Genomic DNA, 11068 nt, shown 5'->3' on the forward strand with positions numbered 1-11068 from the left:
CCCCCCCCCCCCCAAAAAAAAAATCTTCTAAAGGGATGCTTTACAACAACAAAGAAAGAGGGAGACCTTGAAAGGCAATGGTGCAGCAAGATGATGTCTTGTTTATATCTAGTCTTCATTGAATGGAAGAGAATGACAAACAGGCTTAAATCTCTAACCGCCTAGAGAGCTTGACTTGCAGAATGATGTTAACACTTAACAACATTCAACAAGACAAATCTACAATACTCGTACTGGGAATGAAACATGAATCATTGTGGGTTATCAACATGAAATACAACTAATTTACTCACCATTGACCAACAGTAAATAACATCCATTAAGAATGGTTGAACTGATGCCACCACATATTCATCAACATCTATTTCCAGCTTGCATTCATGTTGTATCTGAAATGTTGTTGGTGTTATCCATGCTTCTGAAATGTAAATAAAGAAGGTCATATTCATCTTTCAACTCACCTCTGCTATTCTTCTTGCACTATCTTGTAACTGTTGCAATGGTTTTTCAAGCTCATCTCTTAATTGTATTTTCTCCTCTGATCTATCACCTGGGATAAAGCAGCTTGCCAGAGCCGCAACTTGATGATGATTAAGATCATTGAATGTACCTGTCACAAAATTTATTAACGATATCAGATATAACTACCCACTCTTTTTGCACCACCAAGGGAATTCCACAAGATTTTCCAAAGTCTGGCCATGTCTCACTGGAAATTAAACAACATTGAAAGAGCCTGATTGCCCAAGGAGAAGCAACAGTCAACAGAGTATTCTAAAATCGAGTTAGCAAAAGTATGTAGGGATGACAATGATCTATACTATAAGGCTATAAAGAAATAAAAGAGAAGAATAAAACACATTTTTTGTTTGGCGTCAGCAGGTCTGCAAGTTTAAGTTTCAGAGCAACCAACCATAATTGTATATATATTTTCAATATGATCCAAGAGACTTGAGTAAAATCATTCATTTTTATCTTCAGAGTTCTATCAAGTTTAAGACCATGGAATACACCAGAACTGTATATAAATCTCTAAAATGCAATAACACTCTGTTTAATTTGATCTAGTTTCCATTTCAAGCTTCAAGGTTCAAAACAAAATAGCATGTCTCTCATATTTTAAATAAAAGCAATTTGTTTCCACATGAACAAAGAAGTTAGTATTGCACACAGTTATCAAACAGCAATTACATTACCATTAAACATCAATTCAGTTACGAGAAGTTCATCTCCAGTTTCTATCAAGCAGGCTGCCTGCCCCTTCAACTGCACAACACCGTCAGCGTCAATGTGACCCAGCTTTTTGAGGACTCGGGAGCGGTTCCTAAGTTCATCCCGAAATTTTTGAAGCTGAAAATTTGCCAAATTTAGTTATAAGTAAATAAAACAGCAAAAATCCTGTTATAATTGTTAAATACTCCAAGGATCAGTTACTTGGAAATTCAAGACATAGGGAAAGTCTCAAAACCAAATCTTAATAAGATGGATAAGCAAAACAGAAAACAATGATTATTAAATACACAAACCAAAGAAGAATGAATGTTAATGATTGTGCGCCATGAGATATATAATGCAGTATTTTAGATGAAAAGAACTTAAACCTAGCACATCTAAGAGATCAATGAAGAGAGAAAAACAAATAAAAGGAAAAAAGAAAAAAACTGTGTCAACAAGCAAGCAACATAGGAAATCTACCTGTGATTCACGCATTTTTGACTTGAGCTGTTGAATCTCATGGTTCACTTCAGCCTTCCTCTGGAAACTCCTAAGCTGATGTTCATTTTGTGACTGCCCCACATGTGTTCAACAGCAAATGGTAAAAGTAGAGACAATAAGTAAACCATCATCCATGGAGGAAAATGGCAAAAGCCTCTAGTTGAACTCCTCACTGAATAAACAGATCATTCAAAACCAAACTTCTTGTCAAACCTTATGCAGTTGATAAGAAAAGAACTTCTTCTCAAGTTCTTCAATCTGGTTCACCATATTAACAACTTCAGGATCTTCAATGCCCATGTCCTACAAATTTAAAAATTAGGAAAAGCAACAAACCCTTGTGTCTTTTTTTGGTCTAATAATCAAATCATATTAGAAAAGAAGTTGCTTCAAACAAAACATGAAGCAAACTTAACTGTAGAACGGCCAAAAAAGTTCCCTGAATATTCTACTAAGCTAAAGAAAGGGAGGCTAACAAAATCCAAAAAGTTATCCACATTGTTTACAGGGAAAGAAAGTGTCAATTGAATAAACATTCCAAATGTTAAAGAATGACAAAAGTCCCACATCGGTAGTTAATGAGATGGGTGGACTTCTTATAAAGCTTGGGCAATCCTCCTCCCTTTGAGCTAGCTTTTGGAGTGTGAACTACGTCTAAGACCTAATTTCACATGGTATCAGAGCAAGGCCCGTCTCACTCGATATTGGGCCCCCAAAATCAAAATTGTCCACGCACCAGATGCTAAGCACTGGGCGTGAGGTGGGGTGTTAAAGAATGACAAAAGTTTCACATCGGTGGTTAATGAGATGGATAGACTCCTTACAAGGCTTGGGCAAATGAGATGAATGGACTCCCTTATAAAGCTTGGGCAAATCCTCTTCCCTTTGAGCTAGAATTTGGGGTGTGAGTTAGGCCTAAGAACTAATTTCACACCAAACATCTAGCCTTGAGGGTGCTAATAGCAACAAACCCTTGTCTTGACTAGTCGCCTTAAGTTGAAGAATGAACAATAGTAAAAAGATAAAATAAACAGACTATTACTTCTGGTGAACCTATACTTATGTGACAAGTAAAATGATAAATAATACAGAATTTTGACCCATATAACAGAAGAACTGTTACTCAGCAACATATAATAGTCAAATTGTATATTTTTGCTTTGCTTATAGCGTAGGATGGAACATGTAAAATAGGCTGAAACAATTCTACAAACATTATAATCCCTACAAGATTAGACAGGGCACACTTCTGTTGTTTGTTCTTTTCGCTACATTGTACAGTCCCAATAGCGCATCCATTGTGCTGTTATAATTTATAAAATTATTTTACCTTCTAAAAAGATATTCCTATTACTGACCTGCAGTTTTTGCATACACATCACAAGCAATGTTCCTGACACATATCTAGTCAGATAAATATTCCCCCAGGCAAAGAAAGAGAACATGGCTATTTAATATGGCAATCTGCTGCCAACATTAGGCCTAAGGTTTCTGCTATTCATGCTAACGGATTCAAGGTTTTGGAACTTACTTGACAACCATTGTTTATGATCAATGACCTGATACTTTTTAAAATGGCAAATTTCAAATTCAGAGAAGAAAAAGAAACAGTAAGTAAAAAAATACCTTTACAGGGTTGAGCTTTGGGAGGCCTTCAGGGAACCGTTTTTCAAGCTCCTTTACTGCAAGAAAAATACTCTGTCTTGCTTCCAAAGGACGAAGATCAGAAGGAACAGATATTCTAAGCTTGCTGAGAGAAGAAATTAAGGGTAACTGAACAGGAACCTACAAATATTAATGGTGTGTCCCAGAAACAGCCATTTAGACTCAAAAATACAACTAATGCTCATAACCTAATTCACTTGTGTGCAATGAATTGAGTGTTTCAAAATACAACACAGCAGTATAAGATACTCACAACATGCATTTCACACTTTTCTCCGGGACGAGGAGGGCATGGTTTTGGTCGAGAACCATTTTCACTGGAACCCAGAGAGCAGTGAAGTAATGTATCCACAATATAGCCAGCAGCACATGAAGCAGAGAGGGTAGCAGGCAAAGAACCCAATGCTGCTGGAGGCTTCTTCACCACATTGACTACAACACCCCAACCCCAATCCTTTCCACCTTCGCGTACCTTAACCTGCCATTAATTACACTCAGTGTATATGCAAAAAAATAAACATGAACCCTCTAATGGAGTTGTCGAAAAAAGGTATTAAGTGAGTGAATTCCAATCAACACAAGCAGCAAAACAAAAAAAATATACCATAGAAGTAACTTTAGCCTGGACAGTTATCATTCATGTGGTACACAATCTGTACAATGTTGGGAATGAACGCAAACTAGCAGCAACCCCATTTCCTAGGGAGAAATGAACTCCTCTATCTATTTATGCAGTTTCTTTTCTCAATATTAGTGTATGACTCAGACATAATTAAATATACAGGATCTGGAAATTCAAATTTGATCCATCATTTAAAAGCTACAAATTTTAAGCCTTATCAACACATAAGATGTTCTAAACTTCTACATAACCCTCCGCATGTCCCAACTCATGTTCAAACAGGTAAAAGGAGCTGCAAGCCTGCAACTAAATCTATCTACCAAACAACAGGTAAATATGGGTAAAAATCAAGAGAACTTGATTGATTAATAGCATATGTGAAGGGCTACTTATAGGAGTCTTGAGCTACGTAAATTAGTAGCCATTCGCTATGCCTAACAAGGAATATATTCTATAATTAAATAGAGACTATTACAGAATATCCTAAAGGTATCGCATAAAATATTCTTTTTTATACAAGGTGAGATTTTGTTGGGTATAATACTCTAGAATATTTCTTTAATGTAGTAACAAAATGCAATGCAAGGTTCCTTCAGCTCATTCCCATTGAAGAAGAGTCAATCCGTGCAGAAGGTTTAAGCTACAAATAGTAAGTAGTATAGTAACATATTTCGTTCCAAATTTTATATAGATATGGCAGTATAGGTCTATAGGAAATGCCATGTACACTTAAAAAGAGAGGGGAGGCACAGCAATGTCAAAAAGATATATTTCGAGAGACAAAACAAAGTTCAACCCATGAATGAATTACCTGAAAAAGAAAAGGGAAGTCAACCAATCATAGATTGAGTCAAAAAGGGCTAAGTTACATGTCCTGATTGAAACAGAACTGATAGAATAATAGAATAGATGCCTACAACCACTTACCAGCCTACCAGGAAGAAGAAAATACAGAACCCTTTCAGGCCTTGTTATTTCAGCCATCAATTTTTTCTCAAATTGGGCTATCTCAAGCCTTAGTTTATAATATCCTGCAACCTCAGCCTACAAATTGAACAGATGCAATTTTAGGATATACTGTATAAATAAATGTCATTGAAAAAACTGGAAAATAAACAATATACTTCTCCTGAGGCATCAAGCAATGCAGCTTCTTCTTCCAACTTGGAAACCCTCTTCCCGATGTCAGGTAAATCCTAACAAAGAGACAATATCACTGTCAATCATTTAATATAGAGTAGTGACATAGAAAAGGGTATTCTTCTCAGTATGAACCTTCTCATACTGAAACTGGTGAAATGAGTTTTTGATAACATGCTCGGCGGTAAATTGACCTTCAGTGCGGCTCAATAGATTCAAAATTGAGTAGTAAGTCAGCCTAAAGGAGCTGACCAATGGATCTGGTTTGCCCGAAACCATGTCCTTGAGGTTATCCATCTCCATCTGAAACAATCTCACTGTATGTAAGTTAATCACTACCGAGCTAACACCATCAGATAAGACTGCACTAGGCATAGTAAAAAAAATGTCAAAAGCATAGGTGTACCAAGCAACACAAATTAACTGTGGCGGCAGTAAGTGAAAAGAAGAAATGAATTGACCAGATATCCATATCTGTTTAGCGTTACTAGAAGCAAGCAATCTACAATATCACAGTGTAGAGCAAATCAACAGAGGGATTTGACTTGCAGAAGAAATTTAATGACTGGGAGCTTGAAAGGTTGACTCAATTCCTGAGGTGTTACATATTTTCCAGCTTCAGACCTTAGTATAAAATACTCTCTACTGGATTGGGAAAAGGGTGGAATATTTTTAGTAATATCAGCTTGTAGATTTGGTATTGAAAATGATTTAGAATTCTTCTCTTTTATTCTTGATAATCAAAGAAAAGCCCAAAGAGCCAATGGTGCATTGTTCGAAACTCGGTAGGTAATTAGCCCACCTTTCTACCCTTCTCCACTTACAATTTGTAACAGGATTCGAAACAACGACTAGTGTTGTGCATCATGCATATTGCTCTTACCACTAGATCAAAGCCCCTTTTTAATAAGGTAAGAACCACTAGACCAAAGCCCTGGGGGCAAATGATTTAGAAGAGTCTCTCTTTTTCTTTTATTTTATTTTTTAATGTTGATAGCGGGTGGCCCAGCTGTTTTGGGATTGGGACTTCCATGTCGAAGGTCTCATGTTCGAAACCCCTTGCCAGCAGAAAGCAAGGGGTTTGCCTTCTAGGTCAAGTTCGTCGCACCGGGCTTGCCTAGTGCGGGTTACTTCTATTGTGTGGTTTGCGAGCTATTGCATAGGAGCTAGGGTTTTAGCCTGTGCACACCCAAAGGATATCGGCTACAGGTTTTTCATTATATATATATATATATATATATACATATATATATATATATACATATATATATATATATACATATATATATATATATACATATATATATATACACACACACACACACACATAGGACTTGTATGAAGGAACAGTCGCTAGCGTAAAACACTAGTGGCGAAATATGAAGGAGTTTCCCATAACCATGGATTTACACCAATATGCAGCATTCAGCTTGTATTTGTTTACCCTAATTATGGATGAGCTAATCAACACAATACAAGATAAGATCTAATAGTGTGTGCTATTTATCAATGATATTTTGGTAATTGATGAAACCAGTAATGTTGTCAACCAAAAGCTTGAACTATGAAGAAGCACAAAAAGAACAAGGGATTTATGACAAGTTGTAAAACTGAATAATATGCACTGCAACTTTTTTCAACATAATAAAAGTGAAGTTGAGATGAAATTAGACGGGATTGTAGTGTCTAGATGTAGGCAATCTAGATATCTAGGTTCGTCTTTATAGGAGAATGGAACGATAGATTAAGATGTTAAACATAGAATTAAAACTGTATGACTGAAATGGACAAGTGCTAAGGGAATGTTATGCAATAGAAGGAGGCCTACCAAAGTGAAAGGTAAATTCTCTTGAACAAAATAAGATCATATTGCTATATGAGATTGATTGTTAGGCTGCTAAAGTCCAACACATGCACAGGATCAGTATCGTAGAGATGTGCAGTCATACAAGATCAGTATCCCAAAAACTGCAAGTAGCACATTGAGGATAAAATGAAAGGTCTTTTGAGATTGTTTGATCATGTCCTACATCAACCACCGGGGATGTATCAATCTTTAGGTGTGATACCATGGTGAGCAAAGGTACTAAAAAGGGACAATGTAGACCTAAAGTCACATGGAAGAAAGTTATCGGAAAGGCCTACAATTTCTTGAAGTCCATGCAAACTTATAAAATTTAGGGCACAACAGAAGAAAAAAATTTATACAAGTGATACGAATTACCTGGGAATATACTTAAATCATGTTAATATGTTTACGTTTAAGTCTTATACTTTCTAGGAGTCTTTTAATCCTACCAGAGATTTTTATAGGGATATAAAATATATGAGAACCTCTAGTACTTCTTTTTTTTCATTATTTTGTATAATTTAGTCCTGAGATGAATTTAATAGAGAAACATGGTCAACGAGTATACAAATAGCCGACCCTAATTTGTTGCAACTGAGGCTTATTTCTTGTTGTTTAACAAGGATGATTTGGAACTCTTGAAAAAACTAAAATGGCTTGCTTCAGCTGTTAAGTCTTCAATGAAATTATATTGACATGAAGCAACCTGCAGAGCAGAGGTGGAACCTATGCAACAGATGTTATTGGAGAAAGGGAGGAGGAAGACATAGACACTTATTTATCCCTTGTACAGAGACTTCATCACTATTGGATCTGCTTTTCAGTATTTTTGACAGGACAAAATGCCAAAAACTACCAGAGAGCTGTTATAGTGTTGGATAAGGAAAGGTCTGAGCCCTACTATCAAGAAAATCTGGGATACAATTCTTGTGTGTGTCTGATGGAAGATCTGGCTAGGATGGAAAAATAGAGGTCATGAAGAAAAGGAGAAGCAATTCTTTACTGAATTCAAGATGCATTCTTATGTTTGCTTCCTGGTGTAGATTGGTCAACGTCCATGATGTGGATAGTATGTTCAATATTTTCCAAGAAAGGTAACATGTGTATACAACAGCAACATGTAGGTACAGCTATCCAGTGGATAATATGTTCAATTTCATTGGTTAGTTATGTTGTACTCCCTTTGTTTCATTTATGTCTCTTAGTATGACTAGGCAAAAAGTTTAAAAGAGTAAGGCAGACCGGAGATTTGTGAATATTGTGGTCTTATACTAAAGATGTGCATAATGAACCAAAATAACTTTTGAATCTTGTGATCTTAAACATAACTTGTGGGAGTTGGGATTAAAGAGTTGCTAAATCTGTAAAGTGGCCTTCTTTTCTAAATGAACTAAAAGGGAAAGTAAGACACGTAGCTTGAAACAGAGGAAGTACTAGTTAGAAGTAAGTGTTTCTTTTATATTGGTGTAAGAGTATCCTACACTTTAAGTTGTATTTTCTACATTGTCTGCACAACCTTTATGTTGTTTTCACTAACAAAATTACTTTTCTGATAAAAAAAACAAGACTGAAAACTTTATCAAAGAAACAGAAGAGACTGGCAAATCTCCGCGAGCACATGCAGAGTTTGAGCTTGTACTTTAATTTAAGCTTAATTATATGGAAACATGAAGTAAGATCAAGGTTTCAGTATAGTGGACTCCAGACCCTACAGAAAACTTCATGAACACTGCTATCATTGCAAGGTTTTAAAAGAGGCAGCAACCATGCCAGCATGATTCCCCAAACCTCACTTGTGGGATTACAATGGGAATGTTTAAATAAAAACATACTCTTGACAATGCCTAGAACTCTGCTGAAGTTATGACAAGCTGGAGAATGAGAAAGATGTATGCCAGGAGGAAAGAAGCATAAAATTTCTTTTGTATTTTTGGTGTAAAAAGGGATATTTTGTTGTAACTATCAGAAAACGGATAATCTTTTGGTTGTATAGATAGTTGAATTCTGTAGAAGTGAGATGTAAAACCTCATTTTGTAAAGTGACACTGACCATCTTGGTGTGAAATCAAATAATTGTAGAACAAAAGAAGCATACATTTTAAGAAGGGAGTAGCAGGTAGTAAAAAGGATGCTTGTTAAGCAGATAATACTATTATTAACTCACCTTCTCATCAATCATGATAATGCAAATACCGCGCTCATCTTTGCCACGACGTCCTGCTCTTCCACTCATCTACATGAAAGAGAGACAAACTATATCAAAATCTGAAGACTAAATAATGCTAATGTTATGTTATATTTAAACTCACACTCACCTGTATATACTCACCAGATCCAATGTAACGATGAGCATCACCATCCCATTTTTTTACACTGGTAAAAACTACTGTTTTTGCAGGCATATTTAGTCCCATGGCAAACTGTTAAAAAAGTATTTGAATGGAAGACAAAAGGGGAAAGATTATCAACGACTTGTAATGATACATTCAACAAAAAGCTAATAAGATATGCAAAGTCACGGGCTTACCGTCTCCGTGGCAAAAAGGGCCTTTATTAGTCCTTCTTGGAAAAGAAGTTCCACAAGTTCCTTGATAACAGGAAGCAAACCAGAGTGGTGAACAGCAATCCCTCGCTGAAGCAGTGGCAACATTAATTCAATTGCTGGCAAGTTCCTATCTTCCTCGCTCAAGCACACCACTGCACTATGGAATACCTGCTCCACAGCTTCTTTTTCCTCTTCAGTATTAAAATCAAGTTTGGTCATACACATTGCATGTTTTTCACAATCTATTCTACTAAAACTGAATATAATGACAGGCTGAAACTTCCGTGCCATGATCATCTGAAACAATGAGAATAAACCACTTAAGTGATATTAAAGACAAGTATCACTCTATTTTAGCTAATCATTTGATAATACCTTGACAATTTTGTAGATGTCAGACACACCAGAAGCATTGCCACCTTTTCCACTTCTTCCACTAGCATTTGCATTGGAGCTCCCTGGCTTCTTCTTGGTGAAAGTTTCCTGTAATTTCAAGAAATTGTCTTCCCTAAACTGGTCATTGTCATCAACAACGAGATACAATCCAGAACCACCCTTAGGGAACGCATAATGCTGCAAAGGGGTGGGTCGAAAATCAGTGTAAACCACATGACATGGCTGCTTATGAATATTACAAATCCATTCAGCAAACTCCATAGGATTTGACATTGTTGCTGAAAGAAAAACCATCTTAATAGCTGGTGGCAAGAATATAATACTCTCTTCCCAAACAACCCCTCTCTCGCGATGTTTCATGTAATGTATTTCATCAAATATAACCCAAGCAACCTCTTTCAATACCTCAGAACCCCCATAAAGCATAGCTCTCAGAACTTCAGTCGTCATTACCAAACAACTCGCATTTGGTGAAATTGAAACATCTCCAGTCAATAAACCCACATCAGAAAACTCCTCACTCAACTCCCTGTATTTCTGATTACTCAAAGCTTTCAAAGGTGAAGTATAGATTACCTTTTGCTTATCCCTAAAAGACATAGCAATTGCATACTCTGCAACAGCAGTTTTACCAGCAGAAGTATGTCCAGATAGAAGAACTGATTCCTTTCGCTCCAAACACGCAACTGAGATTTCCTGAAATGGGTCAAGCTTAAATGGATAAATTTTCGCCATTTTACCATCATAAACAGGATTTGAAAGGGTTCCATGAAGTGATTCATCATTGCTTGAACCGTAACAACTGGGAATTGCTACCTCGTGCAAGCAAGTTCTTGACCTTTTCGAAGCAGATTCTGCTTCATTCTCCTCCTCTAATCTCCGTTTCAATGTCGGAGACTCCACCATTTTCAACTCTGAAACCCTCCCCAAGTAGCCCTTCTTCCACAAAAGAAGGAAATACACACAGTAGATTAGCAAATTGAATCTCCCGAATACCAATTCGCATAGCCTCAAAGAGTTGAGATCTCTACTCAGGCCCTGAATTTCATTTTTTTTTTCTTTGCATAAGGGAAGAAAATTAAAGTTATTTCTATTGTAAATTTGTAATTGAGATTTTTGTTTACCCTCGTATTTT

General features: G+C 36.4%; 1 protein-coding gene across 1 annotated transcript in view; it reads right to left on the reverse strand.

The window, feature by feature from the left end:
• Positions 1 to 11068, reverse strand: part of LOC107007506 (DExH-box ATP-dependent RNA helicase DExH10-like) — a 13991-nt gene extending 2923 nt beyond the window's left edge. Inside the window, exons 1-14 of the mRNA XM_015206152.2 lie at positions 9913 to 11068; positions 9520 to 9834; positions 9308 to 9412; positions 9157 to 9225; positions 5279 to 5446; positions 5128 to 5199; positions 4931 to 5047; positions 3635 to 3859; positions 3343 to 3501; positions 1930 to 2019; positions 1696 to 1788; positions 1197 to 1350; positions 462 to 610; positions 294 to 389 (exon numbers count right to left, since the gene is read on the reverse strand). Coding sequence (XP_015061638.1) covers positions 294 to 389; positions 462 to 610; positions 1197 to 1350; positions 1696 to 1788; positions 1930 to 2019; positions 3343 to 3501; positions 3635 to 3859; positions 4931 to 5047; positions 5128 to 5199; positions 5279 to 5446; positions 9157 to 9225; positions 9308 to 9412; positions 9520 to 9834; positions 9913 to 10839 — 2739 coding nt within the window. The 5' untranslated portion in view covers positions 10840 to 11068. The remainder of the gene's footprint in view (positions 1 to 293; positions 390 to 461; positions 611 to 1196; positions 1351 to 1695; positions 1789 to 1929; positions 2020 to 3342; positions 3502 to 3634; positions 3860 to 4930; positions 5048 to 5127; positions 5200 to 5278; positions 5447 to 9156; positions 9226 to 9307; positions 9413 to 9519; positions 9835 to 9912) is intronic.

This window comes from Solanum pennellii, chromosome 12 (genome assembly GCF_001406875.1).
Source record: "Solanum pennellii chromosome 12, SPENNV200".
Classification (NCBI taxonomy): Eukaryota; Viridiplantae; Streptophyta; class Magnoliopsida; order Solanales; family Solanaceae; genus Solanum; species Solanum pennellii.